The following is a 27404-nucleotide window of genomic DNA, read 5'->3' as shown; positions in this document are numbered from 1 at the left end:
GGGCAGTTTTCTCCTTGCTCTGTTGTTGCTGATGAAATTTTGGCATTTTTCTCTCTGCCAGGCTACCTGACTTATCCATTGTTGTCACAGTGGACTCCAAGCTGCCAGGCACCTTCCACATGGATGAAGTGATGCAGGCTGGGGACAGCAGCCACATGAAGCAGTTAAGAGCTGTGCAGGGGACCCTGTCCTGCAATGAACCCATCAACATCCAGTTCACTTCAGTAGGTGCTCCTGCCCACTCCATACCTTGTGTTTGGGTTCCTCACTGGGGACACAGGGAAAGCTGTGTGCCATTTCCTTTGCCTTCTGCCCTGAGACCAAGCCCTGGTTCTGTGTTCAGCTGTAGGATGGAGGAAATCCTCATATTTCCCCTTGCTGCTTCTATTTTTTCTGCTCAGCCCTTTGTTCAGGGACTGAAGGAGATGAGAGGGTGTCATGTGAATTCTGTTCAACTAAAATGTGGGACCATTTGTGGGGTTTTTTGTCTGGTTTGGGATTCTGATGCTGTTAAAGAAGAAAAATACCTTGTCTTCAGAAAAGATGGCATTACTGTAGAATGCTCTGTGTCTTTCAGGGGACAACAGGAAGCCCCAAAGGAGCCACCCTCTCTCATGGGAACATTGTGAATAATGCCAACCTGATCGGGCAGAGGTTGGGGATCACTGAGCAGGTGGGGCCTGGGGGGGTCTCCCCTGCCACAGAAAGACCATGCACGTGGAGGGTGTTGGTGCTTGCTCAGCAGAGGGCAGGATGTTCTGCTGTAAGGGATGTTTAGGGATAACATTTGTTATTCCAATGGAGTTTCTTTGAACTTTCGTTTTAGTTTCATGGGAAGTTGTTGGTTTTGGTTTTTTTGAGGAAAAAAACCCAACAACACATTTTTATGGGGTAAAAACTGTGAAGTGAATCACTTTTCAATTTGGTGAATACTCATTTCAAATAACTACAAGACTCTGGATGTTAGCTTTGAATTCTGCTGAATGAGGGTTCAGTTTTCTTTTTTACACAGCTTAATTTCACAACATTTATACAGTCTCATTACACTTTTCAGGATCTGATCTTTTTATTTGTAGTCCTTTAAAAAGTTGTTAAAGGCAAATGTTTTCTTTTGAAGTTCTGAAGTAGTAATTTCTAACACAACAGCTTTGATCCAGGAAAAAAAGATGGGTTATTTCAATCAGTCTTCAGAGCCTTTGGTGTTTTTAAAAATGGAATGAAATTAACAGCATGTTCACAGTCCTGCATATTTCATGCATGTCATAGCACTACCACCCTTCTTGTGTTGCATGAAATAAATGTATAAGCAACACCAGACTGAACATTCCAGTGAAGAGAAGACATTGAAGAAACAGAGAATGAAATTTTGACATAGAAATCTGATTTTTATTGAAGGCAAAAAGCCTCAGCACTGTGTTTCTACCAAACGGGCACACAGATGTCAGACTTCCAGTTTCACCTTGCTCAGTGAAACCCCCTCTTTGAGCTCCAGCAAGGAGGTGGGCAAGTGATGGGCTGGAGGATCCCCTCTCAGGGTTGTCTTTGCCTTGCTCACAGGACTATCGTTGTGGCATCCCTGCACCCCTCTACCACTGCCTGGGCTCAGTTGGAGGCTGCATGGTGATGGCTCTGCACGGCTCCTCCTGCATCTTCTCATCTCCCAGCTTCGAGGCAAAGGCTGCACTGGAGGCCGTGTCCCGAGAGAAGTGAGGGTTTGTCTGTGCCCTGCTGCAGAGGAGCTCATCCCGTGCTGCTGCTTCCTCCCCTCCTCTCACCTGCCAGGACACTCCTCCTGCTCTCCCTTCCCATGAGAGGAGGTTTGCTGGTGCACCTGCTTGCCCTTCAGCAGCCTAAATCCTGCCTTGCAGCTGTGCAGAGGGGTTTGCCACATCTCTGGTTTTGCAAAAATAAGGAGGCCTCCAGGCCACTGTAGGCTTTGGCTGGGAAGCAGTGTTTTCCTGCTTTGCTGTGGCTGGTGTGTTTTTACACATAACCACCTGCCCAGCTTCTCCCCAAGTCCAGCTCTGCTGCTGAGATAGATCTGTTTCCAGCTTGTTCTTCACCTGTAGCTTGTTAAAAAAAACCAACCAACCAGCCAACCAAAAAAACCAATAACAACAAAAAACCAAACAAAAACCTCAGAAAAACAAAACAAAAAACCCAAGAAACCCCACGCCCCCATTTTGTTGTGTATCCATATGTATTTATATATTATATCTAAGATGTGTATGTGCACTGACGAGGAACATACCTGCTGTGTCTGCTTCTGTGCTGCTGCTCCATGGCCCTGCACACAGTGGGATGGGACGTGGTGCTGAGCTGAGGCTGCCCCTGGTTCCAGCTCTGCAGCTTTGCCTTTTTTCTCCCCTTCCTGCAGGTGCTCCTTTCTTTTTGGCACTCCAACCATGTTTATAGACATGCTCTCCCAGCCCAACTTTGACTCCTACGATCTGTCAAGTCTCCGGGGAGGTAAGTCTGACAGCTCAAATGGAAAAATCCTGAGAAACTGGATATTGCTGGTTCCCTGCTGGGAGACTGGGTGAAGCTTTGCAAGGAAATGGCTTTTCAGGAGGGAGTAGTTTAGTTGCACCAGCCTTGTGTTTCACGGTACATTTGATGCTGTGTTTTCTTTCCTTCAAGAATTATGGATTGTTAATATTTCTTCCATTTTAAAGAAGACTGGGGAAGGAACTTTGTTTCACCTGCTAGGTCGGGGTGCTGGGAAGCCTGGTTGTGCTTGGCTGTGGTCTCAGCAGCCACCACGGAGTGGCAGCAGATGCTTTGTGTGCATTAGGCTGGCGCAGTCCCCAAAGCAGAGCTGTGCCGTGATTGCTCTGCTCTGAAGTTTCCTGCCCGATTTTTGAAGTCCTTTATCTTAGGTGCTGGAGAGGATGTGATAACGTTCTGCAGTTTCCTCTCTTGTCGCAGTCAGCCTCAGAAATATCTGAGCCAAAGTAGGGAGACCACCAGACCTTTTGAGGCAGTAACAGCATGGAGAGAAAGTGGTGCTGGAGCATGAAGAAATATTTAAGCAGATTACCAAATTACCTCTGCAATGTGAGAAATGTTCCTATTTCACCTTGTTCCCCAGCAAAGCCTGTATATTAACCAGCTCTTTAACTCTGTCACACTAAGACAGAACAGGTGAAAAAGTGATCTTCCCTCTCCCAAAAGGGCTGCTCTGTGCAAGGCAGGAAGAAACGGTTTTGGTTTTATGGTGGTGATGATCAATGGGAGTGTTTGTCCTGCTGAAAATCTATGCATCTTTCTGCTCTAAATCTTTCCTTTTGGGGAACTGTAGTTTGGACTAGGTTTGTGCTGTAGAGTTTATTTTCCTAATGAAATGAGTCAGCTCTTCCAACCCTTAATTCATTCAGACAAACCAGCCTTGCTGCAGCCTTTGCTTCTAGAATAAGTAGGACCCGTGTCCACAAGCACAAAGTCTTATGACTGGAACCAGTGTATCCCAAAGGTCTTGCCAGCACTTCTGGGGGCTCAGAACCTTCTGAGGGACCACCCTTGGGAATAAATAAATGGTTTCCCAGACTGTCGTACTTTTATTTTTATTCCAGGAGTCATTGCAGGTTCTCCTGTTCCCCCTGAGGTCATGAAGACAATGATCACCAAGATGCACATGCCAGAGGCTGTGGTGAGTTCTGGTTGCTGTGACTAGAGCTAAAAGTGGTGTTTGTCATGGTGAGACCCTCAGTTTGGGCATCTCTGCATCACAGCAGTGCCCAGTGGGTGCTGGAGCTGCTGGGATCAGGTGTGGGGGGGACTGTGGATGTGAGGCCAGGCAGAGATGTGGAGAGGGGTAGAGGGGCTGGGAGGAAGGTGGGGGTTCTGCCTGTTGGTGGTGTGGGATATCTGGAGAGGAAGCTTTGCAAGAAGAGAAGGCGTTGCATTCAGTGTTGTTGAGTGTTTCAATAATGAGCATTTCAAAGCTTATAAACCCTTCTGTTGTACATGCTGCAAGGATGAATGATGATGGAAGAGTCATTTCTGGTTTGTATAAGCATGGGTGGGTGCATTTGTTCATCTTGCTGTGGAGCTGTCAGGTTTCCTTCATCATCCTGGACTGCATGCAGATACAAAACCTTGTTGCACGCTGCATGTTTGAGTCTGAATGGTGCCATCCACACGTGCAGCACCAGGCACTGCATTGCCAGGAGAGCAGCACGTGCTGGAGCACGTGTGCTGCTGCCCCAACACGTGTCCTTGCACCCTCAGCCTGTGCAAGAGCATCAGGATGTCCTGCATGTGGAGGGGGACAGGCCAGCAGCAAAGTGGTCAGTGGTGCTCCAGGTGAGGTGGTTCATGGACAGGTTTTGGTTTGCTTTAAAGGAAATAACTTGGGTGTCACACTGCTGTCAGGTGCTGATGGATGCACACGTGGAGTTGGGAGTCAGGGCTCTTATTGTTGGTAGATCTGGCTCAATCCAGCACCAGGGCTTTCCAGGGATGACTTTGCTCTGCTGTGGACAAGGGGTGTCCAGGGCATTTGTCCTGGAGCTGTCTTGGAGACAGACAGGAGTTTTTTTCTTGGATGCTTTTAATGCTGAGCTGAAAAAAACCAGGGGCAGGCCTGGTACTATTGCCCTGACTCTTGTCAGGTGACACCTGCCTATTTTTATAATAGGATTGAGTTTGGCCTCACAAAATATTTTCAAACATTACTGCAAGTGCTCAGGACTCATTAGGTGTCACATGTTCCTGCTTTGTAGAATGAGAAATAATAAAAGCCTCCCAAACAGTTGCTCTGCCCATAGGATAAAGAGGATTAAGTCTATATTTGTACCACTGGTCTCGTGTTACTTCTGATCCTCCAGCCCTCAGACAGACACAGGGAGACTTGGTGCATTAATCTTTGCAGCAAGAGCTTTATACAGAAGATGTACATAAGAAAATATACAATTTGATTTCTATATAGGAGACAGAGTTTTTTTATCCTCTTAAAGGTCATTTACACTCAGTTACAGAGGAATAAATATACATATATTTATATAACTCTTTAGGATTAAAAAACACAGTTAAGTTGCAACTGTGGTATTGTGATAGCCGTGACAATAAACCACAGTCATCCTGGTGTCCTGCAAGATCCTCTGGAATGGGGGTGGAGAGCAGAGGGATGCCCCAGCCAGGCTGCACAGCACACACCTTCTCCTCTTGGACATGTGTGCATCTTGGTAGACCCCACAGAGTGGGAGGGAATCCCATCTTCAGGTGGCTTCAGTCTCGGGGTTTCCCAGTAATGCTTCCCTGAAAGGATTTGGGGCCAACCTGGAGAGATTTGCTGCCCTTTGGCATGAAAGGGCAGCTGGGTCTTGGGGCTGGTGGTTCTTGGGCATTGCTTCACCTCTCCCCTTCAACCCTGGCCTGCAGGGATCCTCTCCGTGGGAAGGCAGAGGAGTCTCTTTGCATGGTTTGAGATGAATTTTCCTGATTGAACAACTGGGGGAGGGATGCTCCTACCTTCCCTCCTGCTTCCACTCCACTGGAAGGAGTGAGCCAGCGACCAACTTGCTGAGAGGGGACGTGAGTTGTGTTGCTTCTGGGGAAGATGACTGTGTTTTACCGGCAGGATCTAGGTTAGTTTGTCTTAGTATGGTCATGCATAGTTTAGTTTTTTAAAAATGCCTTTTTAAAAATACATAGATGTCGGAAAAGATTGGAAAGGTGGATTCCATCCTGCAGTCAGCAGAGAAGCGAGGATTCGGAGGAGGCTGGAGGTGTTTGGATATATCAGAAATGTTTCCTGACAGGAGAAGCTTAAGGAAGGACTCAGAAGTCAGTAGTTTTCTGATGGTTGAAGTGACCAGTCACCAGGACGGGCCATACTAGGGCCTGCTAGGGGAAAAAAAAAAAAAAAAAAAGAGAAATTCATATATTTAAGGGCTTTTTCAAGCAGGTCAGTAAACTTGTAGCATTTGTCTATTTTTACATTCAGTGTATAAATGAAGCCTGTACTTGAAAGAGGGGAGTTAGAAGTCAGGGAGCCATTGCAAGTTCCCCTTGTAGAGGGGAGTGGGTTAGTCCTGTCTCTGACCTTTTCTGCTAACTCTCTGTGTGGCTCTGGAGTATCTTACCCAAAATGTTGATGATCACTGAGCACTTCCTTCATAAAGGAAGAAACCCAAGAGTGAAATTTTCAAGAGAAGTGAATTACTTTCGTGCCCTGGTTTTGAAAGTCCAGGGTCAGATAGATTTTTCAAAATTGCCTCCAGTCTGAAATGTGGTCAGTGACCCAAGACTCTGGTCATCCCTGAAATACAGACCCTCATAGCTGACATCTGAGAAAGCTGCCAGGCTCTCCAGAGGTGTGTGATAAAGTCAGAGGTACTTCATATTCCTAAGAATCATGTTCAGCACACGAGTACATTTGTGTGCCTGCACTTTGGCACTTGCACCTTAGGGTACCAGGCTCCGTCTTCTGCAAAACTGGAATAAATATTTTTCTATTTCATTAGCACTGTAAACATGTCTGAGAGAGCTGGGTGGAAGGGGCTACAGAAAAACCAGGCTTACTGTCATGGATTTATTACTCTCATGGTGGAAGAGTGAACTCAAATTGAGTTCAGGCAGGAAGACAAGAAGGTTAAGAGGGGCCAGGCTTGTAAATAAAACACATTTAAGTATTGTGGGTTAGAAAACCAAAGTTTTTCCATCCTTAGAGGAGAACTTTACCTTCCTTATATGGAATGACTGCTATTTCCATTTCTAATCCCTAAAACCTCTGGCACTGCAAGAGAAATAACCACTTTAGGAAGGCACAGAACCACTGGCATCCCTGACACATTGGTCGTAAATTTACTTTCTCCTTCCTGCTATGCAAATCTTTAGTGACCTGGGGACCAAATGGCCATAACTGGGGTTTGGGCTTCTGCCTTGTCCTTTCTGTTATGAAAGGGCACAGTGACAGCCCTTGTTCATCCAGTGCAGTGCCAGGTAACTTAACAAAGGAGCAAACAGCATCCAAACTTGCAGGCTCATCCATTCCCAACTCCTTGGGAATCCACACAAGCTCTGTACTGGGATGAGGAAAAGCAAAATATTTGGGATGGAGTGATGATAGATGTGGTTTTCCTGCTACTGCGAGCAGAATGTAATCCTCTTGGTTTTCCAGTTGTGGAAGGTGCTTGTGTGGTAGGTTTTCACAGTTGATGTTTGTGTTTAGAGATGTCAGCAAGCTCATTGCTCATGGGAAAGTCAGCCCTGTCTCTGAGTCACCTTCTGGCCCAGGACACTTTATTAAAAAAATATTTGCTGTCTCCTACCTCCCTCTTCTGGGACACTCATTTGAAGGCACCAATCCTTGTTTTTAAATACCTGAGAGTCTTGGATAGGAATTGTAATTGCCAAAAGGCAGATGCTGGACTGAGAACTGCTTATGGAAGACATCAACCTTCATAGGAGCCAGATTTCCCAGCTGTGTCCTGCCCTGCATTTCAAACCAGACCTGGAGGACCTTTGCTAGGGCAAAAGGTGGAGCATCTCCAATTGGTTAGAGAAGTAAAGTGTGTGATTCCCAGCTCAGGGTAAGAGTGGGTTAAATCCACCCTTGTTTTGACACTTTAATTACATGTTTCACCCTTGCTGCTGCCCTGGGCCTGCCTTTAGCCCTGTTTTTGTTTTCCAAGGTTGAATCCATCCCTGGTGCTCCAGGCAGATTCTCTGCCCCAGGATTGCCAGGAGATAGCTCTGAGAGGAGGCACTGGTGTGTGAATGGATGGATGAGCTGCTCCGAGCCAAACTTCGGTGCCACCGAAGTCGGAGAAAGAAGTCCCTGTACCACGGGTGGCATCAGGGTCTGCTGCACATCAGACTAAAAGCTGGGGGTGGGGAGTGTCTCTGTGACCCATCTTACGTGTTTAATGGCGGTTTCCCTTCTTGGACCTCTTGGTGGGGAGCTTGCAGGTCCGGAGGGCTGGGGTGTCCCTGATGGACTGTCCCCGGTGCTGCGCGGGCGTGGAGCAGGTCTCATCGGTGCGGGTGCGGTTGCCCTTCAGCCACCTGGGACACAGGGAGGAAGAGGAAGGAATTTATGAGGGATACAGCTCATCTTGGACAACACTCACGCCACAAAGGGAGTGGGAGAGCTGCTCAGCCTTCAGCAGCCTCCTCTTTGCCTGGCAGAGCTTGGGAGACGTCCCTGGGGGTGCCCCCAAGGAGAAGGGGGGCGGGTGGTGCCGTACTTGCGCAGATGTGCCAGCTGGCAGCTGCAGTGCCAGGGGTTCCTGGAGAGTGTCAGTGTCTCCAGTTTGTCAAAGGGGAAGCTGCGGGGCAGCTGGGTCAGGCGGTTGTTCTCCAGGTGTGCGGTCTTCAGCGCGGTGACGCCGGCAAACGCGTTGTCTGCAAACTGAAGCACAAAGGTTTGGGGTGAGGAGCAGGGAGTTAGGGATGGGGAGTTCAAACCCAACTGCCTCTGTTCTGGACTTGCAGTGGCCTGAGAAGGGAAAGAGCATGAGAAGAAGCAGTGGAGGGGGGGGTTCTGGCTCGCTGGAAGCTCTGGACACCTAAGGGAGGTGTTGGGATGGTGGTTTATGGAGTCTCCTGCCTAAATAAAGCTGTGTGCCAAATCCACACAGGATTGTCTTTGCAGCCACATCCCTGAATAAAGTGAGGTCTGGCAGGCCTCTTATTTTTAAGCCATACTTCTCCATTATAAATGGGGATATTTTCTGGGTGTATTCCTTTCCAAGGCTGGAAATCCTCCCAGCTCCTGTTGCCTTGCCTGTCCTGGAGCAGCTGAAGGAGGGAGTGTTTGTGGCGTCTGAAGGGGCTGTAGACTTTGGCAGTGCTCGGGGGCTCCGCGTGGAAAGTTAAACTTGGCATTCAAGCAGTGTAGAAACAGAGGCTGTTTCCAGCACCTAAACCTCCTCCATTTTTTTTTTTTTCCTCATTTCCAGCGGGTTGTTAATAAGGGATGCTGCAGGATTTGTCTCCTCTCAATTCATGAGCAGGATTTAAAGGAGAGCATCCCTTAAAAAAAGCTGCCAAAGAGAGAAGAGAGGTTATAGACCTGGCTCTGCAGCCCCCTTCTCTCTTCCCTGAGGTATCATCTCTGGGTTTTTTCAGCCCATGGTCACTCAGGTTGGAAAGTTTCTTCTTGAAAGCAAACACAACACAACACAAACTTCCATGGAGGGGATGAATTGGAGAGTGGTCATGGGCAAAGCACAAAGCTGCCTTTGGCTCTGACAAACCATTTTTCCCCCTCCTCAAAACACTGGTGGAGCTCACTGGGTCCCCAGTCCAAGGACCTGTGCTCCCAGTTCTGGCCATAAGCTTGCACTTCAGGTGGGACCATCAGGGGTTGTTCAAGTTCTCTAAGCTGCAAAGGTCAAGAGAGGAAATGCACTATTTTAAGCTGTGAACTTTTGTCATCTTCCAAATTAAGCAATGTTGGATAGGATTAGAGCTTAGCTAAGAGATTCCCAGAGTATTGTAGCTGTTGGACAGTCAGTGGTGCTGCGCTCCCAAACCCTGCTGACCTTGGGTAGGTTTAACTGTGCTGGTAGAGGAGCTGCTCAGAGAGATGCTGGCATGCTGTGCAGTGGGGTGCTGGCCTGGCCATGCTCAGTGTGGACAGTGCTGCACTGTCTCAGCTGCTCATTCCTCTCCCAGCCCCATGAGAAGAGTTTGGATCTGCTGCTAGCAGCTGCTGTGCTGCCTGCCAGAGCAGGAGCTTGTAAAGAAAAGGGAGATTTTTCCTCTGATTTAGATGGAGGGTTGCTGCTGTCATTTATTTTGCAATTAATTATGCAGAGAGAAGGACATGCCTTAAGCTTCCAGGATGTGCATTTCATGTTGATAGACATGGTGGGTGACACCTGGCATGGGTGACAGAGCCCTGCAGGTGGCTGGTGTGGGTCTGTGATGCAGCTGGGAATGGGAAAGGGAGCTCTGATCTGGGGCTGCACAGCACCCCCAGGGCTCCCCTCCTCCTGCTCAGCTGCACAATGGGCTGGGATAGCTTCATGGAGGGAAGGGGGTTTGCACTTGATCAGCTCTAAAATCTTCCAGCTGTGCAGGGAACAGCTCAGGACAATATTTTTGTGAAGCAGAAAGCTGCAGTCGGGATGCCAGAGGCATTTAAAGTATTTGGTAGTGATTTCTGGGTCATGGGGCCTCTGTGATTAGATGTCTCCTCACAGTGCAAAGTTCATGCGTGGGCTGCTTGGGTAGGAGACTTTTGAGGATTTGAACATAATTCTGAGCTGGAATGGGACTTGTGTTTTCCTGGAAAAGCAAGCAAGCCCTAAAGCTTCTACTTTAGGTAGCCCAGAAGCCACCCCTGTCAGTACTGGTCCTGGAAACTGGTGTCTTACCGGGCTGTCAGGGAGGAAAGGAGGCATCTGGCTGCAGAATAGCTTTTAAGGGTCCTGTCCAGAGCTGTTCACTAAAAAGAAAGTAATTTTTGCTGTCTAGAGTAGTTAACCCTTGGTTTTTGGCCAAACCAAGTGCTCTTGATTCCTTGGAGTGCTTAGGCATGGCTTAGTCTAACTACTTCAATGTATAACTTGGGATGCTGATGTCTCTGCAACTGATGCAACATTTAACCTGTAATTTTTGACTTGTGCATGATGAAAGTGCCCTAAAAATGAGTCTAGAGAAGTGCTGTGACAGCATGTCTAAGGTTGTACCCAGAGAGGTCAGCAGGTTGTTTTCAAGTGCTGAGTATGCTCACTCCCATCCTAGAGAGGTTAGTGCTGAGAGTGGGCTTAAATACTGACTGGGTGCTACTGAGGGCCTTGGGTAGTGTTGTTCTCCACCTGGTCAAGTTGTAATTCCAGTTTCTGGGTGTTTTGGGATGCTATATCCCATGAAAAACCTGGTGTGCTTTATACCCAGTAGCTTTCAGGTGATCTGCTTCTCCCTGCGAGTTGCTCTTTGCTGCTAAGGAATTCTCTTTTTCATCTCACCTTCCTGCACCCGGTGGGTGCTGCTTTGCTGTGAAGCCCTGGTCTGCCTTCCCTGGGTGCCCTTCACCTCTGGGCTTCCTGCTAAAGCATCAGCCCAAGGAGAACTGTTCTGCTCCACCTCAGCACCCCCTCTTTCCAGCCTCATGGTGTGCACCTAGGAGGACACCAGGCTACAAACAAGGTGCTGCTCCTCTTGCACTGTTCCTCCTTCTGTTCTGGCACTGCCTGACATTGCAGAGATCCTAATGTGAGCGATTGCCTGAGTGTGATGCTCCTGCCTATGGACTGTGCTTTCTGACAGAAAAACGGGTTTGTTTTGCCATTTGGGATACCTGAATGTCCCTCCTCCTCTCCAGAGGGAACAGGGCCCCTTTGTAAGATCCTGCTAGAGTTCCTTTGGAGAGAGCATCAATAAACAAACCTTTCTTTATAACGTGTAAAGTTGGGAGTTGTGGGGGGAGGTGTAGGTCCCTTTGCCTACCCCAAATACCTTTCTCAATGACTGGTGTCATCTTCAGCTTTTAGGAGGAAATGTGCTGCCTTTCCAAGGAGTTTGATCAGCTCCAGATAACTTGGTTTTGCATAAAATAACTCAACAGGAGGGTGGAGAACTTTCTTTTATCCCTCGGGCTGTGTCAGGGGTGTTACCAGCTGATCAGACCCCGCAGACCTGCATCTCCCCTCTCCTTTGCAAGGGAGGAACAGCAAACAGAGCGCTTTGTAAAGCAGAAGCCCCATGTTTCTTATCTGGAACAAATGGAAAAAGACTCACCTTCTTCAGTTTCATGTTGTCCAGGTTGAGTTTCTGCAGGTAGCGCCCGAAGGACTGGAAGGCATTGTCAGGGATGACCTCAATTGGGTTCTGAGAAAGCTTCAGTTCCTCCAGCACTCTCAGCTTACTCATTGCATTCACAGGGTAGCTGCTCAGCTGGTTCTTGTCCAAGTGGAGGACAGCGAGATTTTCTACGTCCTCCAGAGCCCCAGGCAGGAGGTTGGTGAGGGAGTTGTCAGAGAGGAAGAGCCAGCGCAGGTCTTTAGCCCCACTGAAGACCCCTGGTTTCAGCTCCCGGATTTTATTGCTGCCTAAGTGCAGGATGAAGAGGTTGACGAGAGGAGAGAGAAGCCCTTTGGGTAGCTCTGGGATCTTGTTCCGGTCCAGGTACAGGTAGGTGAGCTCAGACAGGTCATCGAAGGCTCCTGGTTTTATGACACTGATCTGGTTGTCAGTGAGATAGAGGTAGACCAGGCTTTTGAGCCCCCTGAAGGCTCCCGTGGAGATCTCCTTGATCCGTGAGCCCTGGAGGTGCAGGGACACCAACTTTTTCATGTCACGGAAGCCGTTGGTGGGCAGGACAGGGAAGTTGTTCTTCTGCAGGTTGAGGAGCCGGGTTTGCTCGGGCACCTTGGGGATCTTTTTCAGCCCCACATTGTCACAGATGACATGCTGCAGGTCTCCCCCGTGACAGTGGCAGCTCGGGGGACATGCCTGCACCACGGGGGCAAGACATGCCACTAGGCTGAGGACACCGAGGAAGAAGGCTGAGAGATTCATGGCCAGATCTGGAATTGGTGTGGTGGGAAGGGAAGCGAGAGGAGGGAGATGGGTGGGAGGGAGAGAGTGACTGGGTTTGCAGCATGCTGAACACAGCCCTATTTATAATGTTATTAAAAAGCAAAATCCCTTCCCACAAACCGCAGGCAGCAGCCAGTTGGAAGCAACTGGCTTTGGGAACTTACTGTGAGCTTAACCCCTTGGCACCAGGCAGAGCAGTGTCCGGGGGCCTGCCCAGGGCTCTGCAGAGGTAGTTTTCCTCTCTGCAACAGGGAGACAAATGGTCAGGAAGAACAAACATGGAGCTGCTCTGTGGGGAGCATCTCCTCTGCTGAGGCCCAGGGTCATCAGTGAGGGGAAAACAACCTGGTTTGGTTGAAGGGTGCAGTGGGGAGCACTGCTGTGCCCCACAAACACCTCTGCTTCCAGCAGACTCCTGGGCTGTCTTTAGCCTTGGCTGATTTGGGGAGAAGCACCTTGTCCTCTTACCAGAGGAAGGTTTTGGGGGGGTCTTGCCTTGATGATTTTGAAGGAGTTTGCCTGAGCATGGATGGGAGAAAGTGGGAGCTCTACAGGGTCCTCCCAATGACAAACAGTGCTGTAGTTGCTCTTGCAATTTTCAGAGTTTTGGTTGAAGGCTTCCAAATCTAGGTAGCACCTAGGAGGTGGCCAAGAAAGGTGATAGTGAAGATGGTCTTAATTTCTGCTGTGTATTCTCTAGGAGCAGTGGAGTGTGACACATCCATGGTCATGGGCAAGAGGTTGTTGGTTTTTCTCAGCATGTGGCCCTGTGGAGCATCGTCCAACAAAGCATGGGGCAATGGCAGACCCTGTGGGGAAGCAGTGGGACGTGGGGATGGATATAAAATGCAGGGTCCTACTGTGTGCCAGGCTTGGAGGAGGTGGATGTGGCTCTCAGGATGAAGCTGTGGGCATTGGTGAAGGGATGGTGAGGTAGCAGAGCAAGGAAACTGCTGCTGGAGCTGGGAGTGGGGTCTGCCTTGCCTCCTGCCTGGGGACAGAGGCTCCAGAGGTGAGTCGATGACGCAGGGGATGTCCCTTGCTCTCCTACTAGAGAAGGTAAAGCAGTTAACAGCCCCAGATCCTGCTTCTGCCAGTGCGAAGAGAGAGATCCAGGAGTTGTGGGGTGGGGTTTGGAAGTGGAACATTTTGAACTGATTTCCAGCCAGTTCCTGGCTGCAGCACACAGCTGAGAGCCCAGCACATAACTGTGAGCTTGTTGAGATTTCTGCTCCTGAGGCTGGCTGCAGAGCCCCAGCGGAGCTGTTGCAGAGGCGAGACAGGATCAAGAAAGGGAGGAAATCCAAAGGCTGACTTAGGACACAGACTGGCTCATTCACTGAGATTTCTGGGTTTTTCCATTGTTGCAGGGAGGAATCAGCCAGCACTGCCGGGCCCGTTCCGGACAGCGTTGTGCAAACCGCCGGCAGCCCGGCTCTGTCTGGAGGGTGTTTGCATTGTGGGACTGACCTGAGGGAGAAAAGGGGCTCCTGGGGTGTCAGGAGGAGGTTTTGGTGAGCCTATGGGGCAGGTGAGGTTGACCAAGTGATGATGTAACGTGGGACCTCAGTGCAAACCAGGCCATGTCAAGCTTCCAGTGTTTGTCAGCCCTGAGGTGGCTTGTCCTCCTGGGGCCTTGCTGCTCACATCAGCACCAACTTTTGCCTCATCTCCAGAGAGATGCTCTGACCATGGGAGCTCCAGGCTCCTGCTGGAGGGACCTGTAGGATTTAAAGCTCTTTGATTAAAAGAATTGTATTTTCTTATCCCATAGTGGTCATGTACATGCTTTGATCTCAAAGGTCTTTGAGAGGCTTTGTTGTCAGGACTTTTGGGACAGTGAAAAAGGAGGTGGACAGAAGAACCCTCCGTGTTTTCCTCCTTGAGGGCTTTGCAAACTCCATCCATAAGTACAGCCCACCCACATGTATTTCTGTAACAAGACCCATTTCAGAGGATAAACTATTCAAACCTCAAACCATCTTCTCATCCTTCTTCTGAGGATCAATTTCTCCCACCCTTTACCTCTTGGCTGGCTGAGACTGCAGATTTTGGGGGATGGGGACACTCTTCCTGCAGGGATGTGCATGTTGTGGCTGAAGCAGGCAGGTTGAGGACATGGGTAAGACCCATACCTTCTTCATGATGATGCCAAGATGTCACCCTGCTGGTGCAAGATGGGAAGGTGCCCCTACCCCAAAATCTCCCCACCAGCCCAGTGCCTGCAGCAGAGGTTAGGTGGATACCAGTTTATTTTTGGTCCCATGGTGGGGTGGCAGCAGGGCTGTGCTAGTGGGGGAAAGGTGCTGCTCAGTTCCCTTTCTCCAGGCACAAACGTTGAACACAAGGAAGTTCTTTCCCCCGAATGTTTTTTGACTCCTGCACCCTGGTGAGCACATTCCTGTGGTGGGATCTGGTTGGCATCTGCCACTGCTGGCACCTGGCTCCAGGCTCCCAGCTGTTTGTGTTTTGAGCTGCTCACTGGTGGGGTCTGATCTTCCCACACCAGGTTTTGCAGCCCTCAACTGTCCAGCAATCCTCAAAAGCTCACCCGGGTCCCACTTGTGGGTGGCTGAGCAGTCTGGCAGTGACAATGACAGCAGTGTCAGTGTTCCCTTGGTGGCAGTGGGACACCACAGAGAGCTGGGTCAGTTCCAGCCCCCTGCCTCACATGTCCCCTGCGAGGACAGGGCAGGAGAGGCAGGATTATCCTGTCATCCTCTCTTTCTTAACTGATGAACAGTTCTGCAAACATTCCTGGTGCCTGGTAATTTGCAGACGCTGGGCTCCCCTCCTCTCCTTGGAGGCATTGTGGGCTGAGCCAATAAATGCAGTTTTGGAAAGAGTATAAATATAGATTTGGAGAGTTTCTTTGGTGCTGCAGGTCAGAGCTGCTTTGATAAAACACGAGAGATGGTCTTCTCCATGTTTAATCCATACTTTTGTTAGTATTGACAAGTCTGGCATATCGAGCTGGCTGCACATGCCATAATCCCTGTTAAAATATTCCATTGCTCACTTAAACCTGATTCTGCAGCTTTTAAGGGAACGTAGATCTGGTTTTGTATGTCAGTGCACCTTAGCAATCACCTTCTTGATGCAGCATCAGTGCAGCTGGCCTTGGGGCAGTTTGGGGGTGCCCTGGGGTGCACGTGCTGCCTCCCCTTCACAGCCTGCACAGCACCAGCCCTGGTGGAGCTGAGCCCCTGCCTCTGTTTGGCACAAGGTGGGAGAAGGTACAAGCTCTGCAGTGTCCCAGGGGGGTTGTCCCAAGCAGGGACTCTCCAGACAGTATTTGAGGAGCTCTGGTGGGTGGACAGGCATGGGGAGCCCCAATGCGTCTCCTGGGACTTCTCCACTCTTCCAAACAGCACCTGAGAAATTCCTGGCTTTTGGCAATGTGCATGGGTCCTGTCAGCATCAGTGGCTCTCAGAGCTCTGGGTTCAGACTCAAGTTGATGTTTCTATTTGACATGCTTGAAGGGTCCCTTTTGCTGCAGACTGGAGGCTCAGGCTGCTTGTTGAGCTGAAGGATGTGGTGGATTCACCTCCTTCCTCCTGATGGTTTTCTTCCACTGTAGCCTGGCCTCCACCCATTGAGATGCTGCCAGTTTGGCTCCCTGTTGATGTCCTCCCACCCTTTCCTTCTGTCTGATCCCAGCATCTGCTGCATGATGCTCTTGGCCTCTCCCATGAAGCTCACCCCACCCTTGCTGCCTCTCCCTGGCCCTGCTGTGTCCACCTTGCAAGGCACTGGGTCTCCCCCAGAAGCTCCCTGCTCTACTCAAGGCTGCTGTCCCCTCTGCAGGACTTGCAGGCCATGAAGAAGAGTGGAGCTTTATTCCCTTGAAGGATCCAAATGATTCCTGGAAGACTTCTGACTTCCCAAATGCTCCCCAGCCAGGAGTCCTCCCTGTTCCCAAAATGGAAAAATGTCTGCACTCAGTGACAACTTCTCTGCTTGTCCTTGGCCAAAGCAAGACCTCTCCATCCCACCTTTTTTGGGGGGAGCATCTGATGAGTAAGTGGTTTCAGTACCTGCAGAAGTTGTGGGAATGTGCTGTGAGAACATGGAAAATTCACTATGGAAGCAGTAAGATCCTGAACTTCCAACCATGACTTTGTTGGGAGCTGAGCTCTCCAGGTGCATGGAGATGTTACCTTTGCCCCCTGTTTTTTGCTGAGTTTCCTTCTCCAGCAGCTTTGAGCACAGCCCCACTGGAATAGCAGTGGTTTTCCATGCTCACAAGACTCTTTGTTTCTCCATGGGTCCTCTCACTTCTTCCTTTTAATTCCACTTTTTATAAACTCATTGGCACCCAGCAGCAGGGAGGATGGAGTTAATTACATAGGAAAGACCTTTGATCAAGCTGTGGATAAACCAGTAACTGCACATGCCTTTGCTGGTTGCCACTGGGCAGTGCTTCTGACATGCTGGCAGGACTGGGGAAATACTTGCAAGCCTCAAGACTTTTGCTTAAACTGAGGAGAAGAGAGGCAGCTTTAACTCCAGACCACGAGGAGCAGCTTGTCCTGACTGCACAATACCAGGAGGTTGATTTTCAGCAGCAGCCTTGTGGCCCAGGAGAGCTGGGTTCCCATTTTTGCCTCCTCCCGAGGCGAAGCCATTGCTTGCTACGACACAAAGGCAGCACTTTGGGCACCTGATATTTTTGGGAATTTTTGAAACCCCATCCAAACTGGGACTGTCTGGCAGCTCTCTGAGTGGGGGAGAAATGCCAACAGGGTGGCCACCCCTGGAGGTTTGTCCTACAAGACCTGCTTGTTTGTGTCCTGACATTTTTGACACAAAGATGGTTCTGTTGCTGGGGGAGGAAAGGAAATCTCTGTGTGACATAGGCTGGACGTGATCAGAAACTGTTTTTGCAGCAGCAGAGTTGATGTGAAGGTTCAGGAATATTCCAATACAATTTGTGATAGTGGGACATCTCCAAAGCAAGGAGACACGTGTCCTCAGAGGACTGTAAAACTCTGGGTGATCTTGGTAGAGAGCAGCTGAGTGAGGGAAGATCGATGCTCGGTTGACAGTTTGGAACTGGCTGCAAAGGGAAGGGCTGGGGTGGACTTTGGTGGAGATATTTGAGGCAGACAACATGCTCAGCATGGGTTTAGGGATAATTGGATCCATCAGGCATGTTACACTGAGTGGGGTTCAAAGGGCCTCTTAGAGGTCCCTCAGCACATCTCTTGGGCTGCCAGTCAGCTTTCTGGTGTTCATTGCGCCTTCTTTGAAGTCTGAAAATCCCTATTATTTCATGCTCAATTTACTGCTTTTTTTCCAGGGCCAGTATTGTCTTCAGCAAAGCTCAATTTCTGTAGGTTTTAGTTTGGTGGTTCAAGCCCTGCCATCAGCCTCCAGCGTGGCATAGCCAGAGGGTGGTGAGGAGGGGCAGGAAGAGCCTCCCTGAGCATCGTATGGGTCCAGAGAGGGTTTCTTCAGGAACCTTGTGGCCTCCTGCAGCTCTGAACTGCTCCAGTCCCACCCACTATAACCCTGTTTGGGTTACTGGTGGTACTGAAACCAGCCTTTTCATCACAGCCTTTCAGCAGCAGTTGAACACGAAGGGAAGTGGTGTTTTTATTGCTGTTGAATGCTGGGGAAAACCGAGGAGCAGGGAGCTGATGTGACCAGTTCCAAGTTAGGCAGTAAAAAAGCAGCACAGTTGGTAAAAACCCAGGGTCTTCAGAATCCCTGCTCTCCCCACCAGATCAGTCTGCCTCTGAAATGTTTACTAAAGAGACTGGAGTCTGATTGTTTTGACTTTATTTTTCATTTTTAGACACTTCCTTCTTCAGACTGTTTTGCCTGTTCCGCAGTGGCCAGTGTTTAAACAGCACTAGCAGGAAATGTTTTTGAAATGTGCTTTAAAAAACACAGTTCTGCTAAGATGTTCTTTTTATTCCCCATATAGACAGAGGTTTAGGATTCACAAAGAATGAATCTCTTGTCAGAAGGAGTAAATTAGGTGGTGGTTTGTTTTGGAATCATCCTTGTCACTGCTGAAGGCAGTGGTCAGGGGGATCACTTGTGGTCCTCACAGTAAAAAAAGGCTTTACAGTCAATTATTCTGTACTCTTCTAACTTGTTTCAAAGCCAAGAATCTGAGCTGGACTCCTTGCCTCTGAAAAGCTTTGCTTTGACACTAGATACAGCTCCAGTGGAAATTATGGAGCTGATGTAGAAATTATTGGGTGAGGTTCTGGACTGAATTATACTGGATGACAAGGTTAGATGATGCTAAGTGTCCCTTTGGGCTTTGAAAGCTATGAATCTTTATGGATATCTCCAAGTTTAAATTTGTATTTGGGTTTTTGTGGAAGTGTTGGTTCATCTCCTGCATCACGAGCCATGGCTGGGCTGGGATGATGGAGTTGCTGGAGGATGCTCTGTGTGTCAGATGAAGGTCAGGCAGGACAGAAGTGCTGGTGCAAGGGCTCACTCCACTCACTGCCTTGGTCCTGGGCATGCAGATGGGGAAAACACTGTCCCAAGAGAGAAAGGCCATCTTGGAAAGGTTGGGAGCAACACCCTGGTGTTCAGCTGCAGAGAGCAGGTGGGGAGGAGGCATCCATCAGGCAGCAGGTCTGAACCTCCCTCACTCCTGGAAAACCCATTCTTGAGAGTGTGTGGGGGTGCAGACCCCCACCCTGGGGCTATTCAGTACTTGCCCCCTCTAGGCCATAGCAGCCAGAGGTAATTTGGTATGGAGATCAAAAAGAAATGTTCTAGGGTGTTGTGTCACCTCCTTGGAGCAGCTGGGCTCTGCTCCCCCTGTTCTCTGGGAATGACAATGGGATCCAGATTGTAAGCAGTATCCTAGATGACGGCCCTACCAGATGGTGATGGGGATGACACTAGAATTCCAGAATTTGGTGAGCTGTAGGTATATGCAACTGGTGGAAAAGTACCAAAATAATGCACGATTAGAGTTGGGCTGAAATTGAACAGTACCTGACAAAGATCAGTTTACTCAGACCCTACAAACAGTGATTCCCTGAGAGACCCTTTGAGCTCTCCTGGACTGCAGTGGGCTGTGAGCTGGGACACTTCTCAGGCACAAACCACTCCAGGACAGTCAGACAAAGCTGATGGGAGGCCAGAGCAAGTTCATCCTCCTCAGCCCATGCCCATTGAGGGATGCTGGTGTATTGTGAGTATTTCCTCCCTATTTGAACAGGGACATTTAACTGCAGGCTGGCCTCCACCTCTGCCTGTCTGTGTTTGAATATGAACATTTGCTTTAGGTGGGATATTTATGTGCATTTCACTGGACCCAAATATTTATCTCTGTGTGGGTATGTTTTTTGTTTATGCACATATATAGTTTAGTTTAGGATATCTTTTAGTAATTTAGTGTTGTGTCATTCTCAAATCTGTAACCAAGTTGCTGTCTTAGCCAGAATATATTCTACTGAATCTCCTGTTAATCTTTAAATTGGTTAAGCCTTGTGTGCTGTGAAGATTCAGTCTTTTATTGATTGAAACTTGAATTTTTGCTCAATCGTATCAGTGTCAAAGCACCCCATCTGCAACAAGGTGTGGGGGTGTTCATGGGGACAAGTTGCTGCCCACGGCATGGCCAGCTGGTGCTTGGGGTACAGGGCCCACAGCCAGGATGCTGGAGGAGCCTGGTGAGCACCCACAGCATTGTCCTGCCAGGGACCTGCCTGCTCCTGTGTCCAATTAAACCAGAGAGACCCAGAGAGGCAGAAAGGATTGACTCAGGACTTGGCCAGGATCCTGGGACTGACATGGCAATTCATCCAGCAGAGTAAAGCAAAACAAAACCAAAAAAAAAAAAAAAAAAAAAAAAAAAGGCACTGGGATTTTTTAATAAGCATTTAAGATCTTGGATTTGGGTCTCATCAGTCATTTGATCCAGCCACAGGACTTTTATTAGTGGGTAGGAGAGCAATCCTGTCTGAGCATCAGGTGCTGTAGGTTTCCAGCCTGGCTGGGCTGAAGCTGTCACTGTGTCTGATAGGAGAAGCCCATTTCCAGTTGCTCCCCAGGGGCTGCCAGGCTCCTAGCAGAGCAGTTTGCACCAGATGGTCCTTGCAGCATCCTGTAGACTATCTCATGCAGATTCTTGGCTAAGGGGAGGCTCTTGCAAATCTCCAGCTTGGATTCATCCTGACCCTGGTGTCATCAAATGAGCATCAGCCGTTTTGACAGCCTGTGCCCAACCTGGGATCCTTCAGCAGCCCCAAGCAGCAGAAAGTGCCAAGTGCTTTCACCACTACTGTGTGTTGCTCATTCAGGATATATCCCTGATTTTTTTCAGGATGCCTTTTGCAAAAAAAAACCCAAAAAACTCATTAGTTTTGGGCTCAGTGCCTTGGAGTATGGCGAGCACCATGCAGGAGCCTTGAGCATGCAGATGTGCAGCCAGCAATGGAGCCTGGGGATTTGCTTAGAAGGCAAGACCCAGGTGTGGGTGCCAAGGCTGTAGGAAGATGGTGAGGCCCTGCTGGTGCATCAGAGCTGCTCGTGCATCACACTGAAGGTGAGAAGGAGAAAGAAGGGAATGCTTCCTGCCTCAGTCCTCTCCCAGCAAAGCAGCCACTGGTGACACTGGTGACCCTGCCCGATGACACAACAAGACAAGAGCAGTGTTGCAGCATGTCCTACCAGTGAAATGCAGCTCCCAAGAGTTGGAGGTGAAGCAGCAATCCCAGCAATGGTGCTGTCAGAGCAGCTCAGAGCTGCCCAGAGCACCTCCTGCCTGGCTTTTGCTGTCTCAGCCGGCCACTGGTTTGGGCATAAAGAACTGGAATTTTCCTCCAAGGAGAAGTGACCTTCAGCTGAGGTGACTCAGAGCCTGCTGTTGGGATTAGTGGTGAGGGAGGTTTAGCAGTGAGAAGCTTTTGTCCTGCTGTGAGGCTTTTGGTCTGCAAGTGCAGCTGTGCTGAGTGCTGGGCAGCCTCGTGATGCCTTTTGGAGGGTTACAGGAGCTGATGTCTGCACAAAAGGATCTGGAGCAAACAACCATACTGAGGGACACACCAATTCCACAAGAGTCCACTGCTGGCTCTGGGATTTTTCTAAAGTGGTGTCCAATGTCTTTTGAGAAAAGAAGATGGACTCAGCACCTTGAGTAGGTGGCTGCAAGGGCACCAAGGCAAGAGCAGGGTCTGGCTAGGGAGTCATCAGGACAGGGCTTGGGGAGATAAAGGTTAAAAAAGAGGAGAGTGAACTGGGTTGAAAAGTAGTCGGGTTGTCAAAATTCCCATCAACTCAGGGTGTTGTGGGTCTAGAGCAGAGTGATGGAGGCCAGGAAGGCCATGTCAGGCAGGTGCTTCTTTAGGTGCTGTGTCCCCAGGACTCTCTGGCAGGAGTGTTGGGAGAGCCCCATCCATGGGCCATGAGAGCAGAGCTTCCCTGTGACATGTGAGAATGTCTGCCTCATCTCTTCTGTGGCCACCACTGGCTTAATCTTTCCCAGGGCTGGAGCTGTGCAGACCTCTTTCTCCTTGAGGCATCATTTCTGCTCTTGTGTTTGCAGGTTGCCTATGGGACCACAGAAAACAGCCCTGTCACCTTCATGGGATTCCCCAATGACAGCATTGACAGGAAAACTGAGACAGTGGGATACATATTTCCCCACACAGAGGTGACCATGCCCCTCCCCACCTGCTCCAGGTCCTCTGCCTGCAGCAGACCTCAGCCCATTCTCCCTGCCTGGTGGTGGGGTTGGGATGTGCCATCACGTTTGACTCAGACATTCCCTCCTTTTCTTGAATTGCAGGCAAAAATTGAGGATCCAGAGACAGGGAAGCCTGTGCCTCTGAACACTCCTGGGGAACTTCAGGTCCGTGGCTACTGTGTCATGCTGGGCTACTGGGGTGAGCCTGCCAGGACAAATGAAGTGATCACTAAGGATGGGTGGTACAAGACAGGGTGAGTCTAGAAGTAGCTCTGCTCCTCCTGGGCTGTCTTGCAGGGTGATAATGGACAGGGATGGGTGTGTACAGACCCTGGGTATGATTCCCAAAGGTGGGAAAACTGGCCCCATTTAGCCCTCTGCTCTGCCTGCAAAACTTTAGAGCAGCTTTTCTGAAGAGCCCTCAGTGCCAGCTGGTCCTGGAGATGGGGACAGTTGCTCTGCTACTGGTGTGGTGGGGGTACACAGTAGGGGCAGGAATCACCCTCAGGAGCCCTGATGTTTGTGAGGATGCTGTTGACAGCAGTGTTTGGCTGTAGCAAGAGCTCCCTGATCTCTTCCATGTGTTCAGATTGTATCTCAGACATCTCCAGTAACCCTGACCTGGCCTCCAGGTCAGTATGGCTTGGGAGCCATTCTTCCACCCAGTTGGGGAAGGACTGGGAGCCTGGTGTCATTGCAGGGACCTTGCAAGCTTGGATGAACATGGCTACTGCAAGATCATCGGCCGCTGCAAGGACATGATCATCCGGGGAGGAGAGAACATCTACCCGTCAGAAATTGAGCAGTTTCTCCACACCCATCCCAAGGTTGAGGAGGTCCAGGTGAGCAGTGATGGTGCCCGCTTGGGACCTGGTTGTCTCCCCTGGTTTTCAGTGTCTCCTTCATGTAATAGTGGTTGGTGAGTGGGAGGGAAAGGCTCACGGCATGGAAAGGGCAGGGAGAGCTAAAGCAAAGCCCTCAGGTTCAGGTAAATAGGTTCAGGCAAACCCCTGGTGCAGGATCTTCATGTCTGCAATCTAGTGACTGTCATTCAGTTTTTAATTGCCTGTCCACTTTCCTAGCTCCCTCTGAAATTTTTACTTTGAAAGCAGGCTGGAAGGGCAGTTTAGTGATAAGTAATTATGAAGCTCCTGAATCAAAAAAGATTCCTCCAACAAGTCCCTGGAGAAGTGAGACTTAGATTCACCCCTTCACAAAACGGGGATGATTTGCAGCATTGAGCAGCTGCTCCCAATCTGCTGGGATTGTTCTCCTCCAGGTTTTATGCCAGCCAAGTTTCCCCATAAATAAACCAGTTATTTAGTCAGAGTTGTGCCTGTGCCAGGCCAGCATCTCTCCTTGGAATGGTCCCATAGCAGATGGGTTGCACACCAGCCCTGTTTATTTAGTTTCTAGGGCTTTATGTCAGTGCTCTGGACTCAAAAGGACTGACATGTCTCCAGGATTTCCAGATACTGGTTCAAGGCAGGGAATGACAGTAGAACTCTTGTGAAATAGTGTGAGCAATTTTTAGAGATGAGGCTTGGGAAGCCCAGCTCCTGGAGCCACAGGCAGTTTTTCTACTAAGATCTGCCATTCCAGGGGCTTCAAATAATCCTTTAACCAAACTTCATCCCTCTCCTGCTGTTCCATCTGGAGATCCCAAAGCATTTGTAGCAGCCTCCCAAGTCTGTTGGTCCTCATTTCTGAGGGAAGCAGAAGCATGTGGAGGGATGACAGGTCCATATTGTGGCCATGATAAGCTGCTGCCTGCCTGGTCTGACTCAGCCCTCACTCCACTGACTTTGCAAAACCAAAGGAAGGTGCTGGTGTCTGGGTGCCCAGCCTACACTGAAAAATGGTTGAGGAATTCCTCCAGGAGTACTCAGTGTCAGTAAAAAGAGCCAGTGGATAGTTAGCCAGCTCAAGCTGTCTTGGGACAGCCCCACACCATTACCCCAGCACCTGTAGCCTGTGGGAGGAATGTCCCCAGGGGTCACACTGTCCATCTCTCCTAACCAGGTGGTTGGTGTGAAGGATTCCCGGATGGGAGAAGAGATCTGTGCCTGTATCCGAGTGAGGGCTGGGCAGGACTGCACCGAGGAAGAGATCAAAGCTTTCTGCAGAGGGAAGGTGGGTCCCCCACTCCTCTGAGCCCAGTCAGTTGGTTCCCTGATGGACTCGGTAGCTGCTGGGGATTTGCAGATGAAAGAAAGGGGGTTTAGAACTGTGGATCCAGCCCTGGTTTGGTCCATACCATGGGCTGGATACACTGTTCCAGCAGGGTGCAGTGGTTGGTTTTCTCTTCACAGATCTCACACTTCAAGATCCCACGGTATGTTGTGTTTGTGGGTCAGTACCCACTCACCATCTCGGGCAAGGTAAGAGAGGGGATGGGGAAGGGCAGGCCCTGGCCTCCTGTCCCCTCTCCTGTCTGACTCTTTCCTCCTCTCTGCACTTTATTCAGATTCAGAAATTTAAGCTGAGGGATCAGATGGAGAAGCACCTTCAGCTCTGAGGTGAGGAAGCGAGGACCAAAAAGGGGAGAACTCAGCCCCACTTCATCCAGCTTTGTATCTGCTTTTCACCTGTGCCTTGGGCTAGCAGAGACCTTCTCTCCCCAACACCATGCTGATGGCGCTTTCTAATAAAACAGAGAGCCTTTTTGTCCCAGCTGGGCTTGGTTTTTTGCCAACAAAAATACAGCAGTGTGAGGAAAGGATGCATGTTTCTGCTCCTGGGGCTGCCAGAGAGTCCTGTGCAGTGTGGCAGTGGCCTCACTGGGCCCGCAGTGCCTGGGGGGCACCCCCATGCCCTGGGCAGCCCCTCACCCTGGACACAGTTCTTTTTATTCCCCACCAGTGACAGCCTCCAGGACCCTGCTGTGCCCTGTGGCCTCACCACCATCCCTGTCCCCTGCCGGGCTCCTCCCTGGGCTCCCGTGGCTGGGTGCAACTCTGGGTGCTGGCAGGGCCCAGCACTGCTGTAGCTGGCAGAGCAAGCCAGGCAGCAGTGAGTCCAGCAGGGCCAGACCCTCCCTGGAGCACCGCAAGCCCCTGGGGAAGAAGTGGTGGTTGAGCCCCTGGCTCCATGTGGGATCCCCTCCTCTGCCACCGTGGCACCCCCAGGGGCTCACCTGTCATCCAGGACCAGCCAGCCCTGCTGCTGCAGCTCCTTTGCCTCCCCTGGCCCCCCAAACACGTCCTGCAGGCTGAGGTGGGGGGAGAAGTGCCCCCAGCGCTGTGCAGGGTCATTAGTGGCAGTTTGTTTGCTGGGTGCTGTGTCCCCAGCCCCAGCTCCTCACCTCAGCTGTGATGCCCTCATCCATGCGCAGCCCCAGGGCGAGCACCTCCTCCATCCTGTGGGCACAAGAAGAGCTGGGGTATGGCAGGGCAGAGGAGAGGGTGCAGGGGGAAGATCCCCCCCATACTCACTGCTCCAGCGGGCTCAGCACCACTCGCCTCCTGGTGCCATGGCCCTGCCTCTGCACCTCCTGCATCCAGGCATCAGGCTCCAGTGTCTGGACACGGGCTTCCCGGCTCCGACCACCCTCACCCCATGGCACAAACCTCCCATGTGCCCCTGCAATGGCAGGGGGGGACATGATGGAGGTCAGGGGACATGCCTGCCCCCCACGAGCCTCCCCCCCTCACCCTTACTTACCTGGCCCCACACCAATGTACTGCTCAGCCTGCCAGTAGGAGAGGTTGTGGGTGCTGAGGGCGCCCTGGGGAGAACGTGGCATGGGGTGAGGGGGGAAGAAGCAGGCCAGGGGAGTGACATGGTGTGGTAGGAGGGGGGTTGCAGCATGGGGGGACACCCCACCTTCCTTGCAAAATTGGAGACCTCGTAGTGTCGGAAGCCAGCAGCCACCAGCATGGTGCAGGCAGTCTGGTACATGTCAGCCAGGAGGTCCTGGGGGGGGGTGGGTAGGGCTCCCCCCCAGACCTGTGCTGCCAGTGCTGTGCCCCGCTCCAGCGTCAGCTGGTACAGGGAGATGTGATCGTCGCAGAACCCCAGCGCTTCCTCCAACCCCTTGGCCCAGGCACCACAGCTCTGCCCCGGCAGCCCGAAAAGGAGATCGATGGAGGTTCGGCCAGGGAAGAGCCCCCGTGCAGCCTCCACAGCGCTCCGTGCCTCTGCCGCAGTGTGCTCCCGGCCCAGCAGCCGCAGCTCAGCATCGTCCAGAGACTGTGGAGGAGGGAGCAAAGTGGCAGTAAGGGGCACAGGTGGGTGTGGGGGTCAGGTAGGGAAAGACCTTCACCTGGACACCGATGGAGAGGCGGTTGACGCCAGCAGCCTTGAAGCCAGCGAGGTGTGAGGTGCCCGCGGAGCTGGGGTTGGCTTCAAGCGTGACCTCGGCGCTGGTGGGGAGGTGAACAGCCCCTGCCACGGCTTCCAGCAAAGCCCCCACGGTATGGGGGCTGGCCAGACTGGGGGTGCCCCCACCGAAGAAGACAGAGGTGATGCTGTGGGGGGGGGAGAAGGTAGGGATGCTGTGGGTGGGTGCCGAAGGGCCCCACGATCTCCCTGAGCCCATCCCCCTGCGCACCCACCTCTGCACCCGGCTGAGGCGGAGCAGGGTGCGGGTCTCTCGCACCAGGCAGGCGCCCATGGCCGCCTCGTCCACCGCTGGCACCACGTACTTGTTGAAGTTGCAGTAGGAGCAGCGCTTGCGGCAGTAGGGCCACTGCGGGCACGGGACACCATGGGGGACCCGGGCTCCCCGCTTTAGGACCCCCAGCACCCCCGTGCGTTCCCCCTCCCACCCCGTTCCCGCCCCAGGGGTGCCTCCCTTCACATGCACGACCCGGGGGGGGTCCCCTCAGCACCCTCACACGTGCAAGGCCCGGTTGTCCTCCCCATAGCGTGCAAGCCCCAAGATCTCATATTCACCCCCCCCGTGCGCAAGCCTCGGGGTCCCCACCCCTGTGTTCAAGTCCCGGGGATCCCTCCCTCCCTCTCCCCCCCCCGTGTTCAAGTCACGGGGTGACCCGTGCAAGCCCGGAGTTCCCCGCTCACGTGCACGTAGAGTGCGGCTGTGGCGGGGGCGGCCGGTTCCGGGGCCGGTTCCGATTCCGGAGCCGACCCCAGAGCCCGTCCTGGGCCGCCCCCGCCGGGCCGCACCGCAGCAATCGCTGCTGCCCGCCACCACCCCCGCACCGCCATGGGCCCCGCCGCTGAGGCTCCGCCCCGGGGCGGGGACCGGAGGTCCGGCGGTACCGGGGAGGGACAAGATGG

The 27404-nt window shown here is 51.3% G+C and overlaps 3 protein-coding genes across 9 annotated transcripts in view; 1 reads left to right on the top strand and 2 right to left on the bottom strand.

Annotated features, from left to right (window-relative positions):
* Positions 1-24836, top strand: part of ACSF2 (acyl-CoA synthetase family member 2) — a 34878-nt gene extending 10042 nt beyond the window's left edge. For all 4 annotated transcript variants that reach the window (XM_071764244.1, XM_071764246.1, XM_071764242.1 and 1 more), the window contains exons 6-16: positions 62-224; positions 578-673; positions 1558-1706; positions 2378-2469; positions 3573-3649; positions 22023-22130; positions 22266-22417; positions 22864-23005; positions 24186-24296; positions 24476-24544; positions 24631-24836. In XM_071764244.1, coding sequence (XP_071620345.1) covers positions 62-224; positions 578-673; positions 1558-1706; positions 2378-2469; positions 3573-3649; positions 22023-22130; positions 22266-22417; positions 22864-23005; positions 24186-24296; positions 24476-24544; positions 24631-24681 — 1210 coding nt within the window. In that variant the 3' untranslated portion in view covers positions 24682-24836. The remainder of the gene's footprint in view (positions 1-61; positions 225-577; positions 674-1557; positions 1707-2377; positions 2470-3572; positions 3650-22022; positions 22131-22265; positions 22418-22863; positions 23006-24185; positions 24297-24475; positions 24545-24630) is intronic.
* On the bottom strand, positions 4857-12565 carry CHAD (chondroadherin). 2 transcript variants are annotated; one of them, XM_071764259.1, is made up of 4 exons: positions 11695-12565; positions 8193-8356; positions 7865-8010; positions 4857-5844 (listed from the first exon to the last, which is right to left on the bottom strand). In XM_071764259.1, exons 1-3 carry the CDS (start codon positions 12472-12474, stop codon positions 7869-7871), a joined length of 1086 nt encoding a protein of 361 aa, XP_071620360.1. In that variant the 5' UTR covers positions 12475-12565; the 3' UTR covers positions 4857-5844; positions 7865-7868. The 2 variants fall into 2 exon arrangements, with proteins under 2 accessions (XP_071620360.1, XP_071620361.1); XM_071764260.1 differs by having other exon boundaries at positions 4857-5847; positions 11695-12502.
* RSAD1 (radical S-adenosyl methionine domain containing 1) lies at positions 19113-27368 on the bottom strand. Of its 3 annotated transcripts, none has more exons than XM_071764257.1 (9): positions 27186-27368; positions 26720-26853; positions 26428-26632; positions 25989-26354; positions 25827-25890; positions 25598-25745; positions 25468-25522; positions 25300-25403; positions 19113-21100 (listed from the first exon to the last, which is right to left on the bottom strand). In XM_071764257.1, exons 1-9 carry the CDS (start codon positions 27330-27332, stop codon positions 21013-21015), a joined length of 1311 nt encoding a protein of 436 aa, XP_071620358.1. In that variant the 5' UTR covers positions 27333-27368; the 3' UTR covers positions 19113-21012. The 3 variants fall into 3 exon arrangements, with proteins under 3 accessions (XP_071620358.1, XP_071620359.1, XP_071620357.1); XM_071764258.1 differs by lacking the exon at positions 19113-21100 and adding an exon at positions 24240-24354 and having other exon boundaries at positions 27186-27364; XM_071764256.1 differs by lacking the exon at positions 19113-21100 and adding an exon at positions 24826-25219 and having other exon boundaries at positions 27186-27362.
* Between the last annotated feature and the right edge of the window lie 36 nt (positions 27369-27404).

The sequence above is a fragment of the Heliangelus exortis genome, chromosome 20 (genome assembly GCF_036169615.1).
Source record: "Heliangelus exortis chromosome 20, bHelExo1.hap1, whole genome shotgun sequence".
NCBI lineage: Eukaryota > Metazoa > Chordata > Aves > Apodiformes > Trochilidae > Heliangelus > Heliangelus exortis.
Note: the sequence above shows the minus strand (reverse complement) of the source record. Positions and strands in the feature narration are given on the sequence as shown.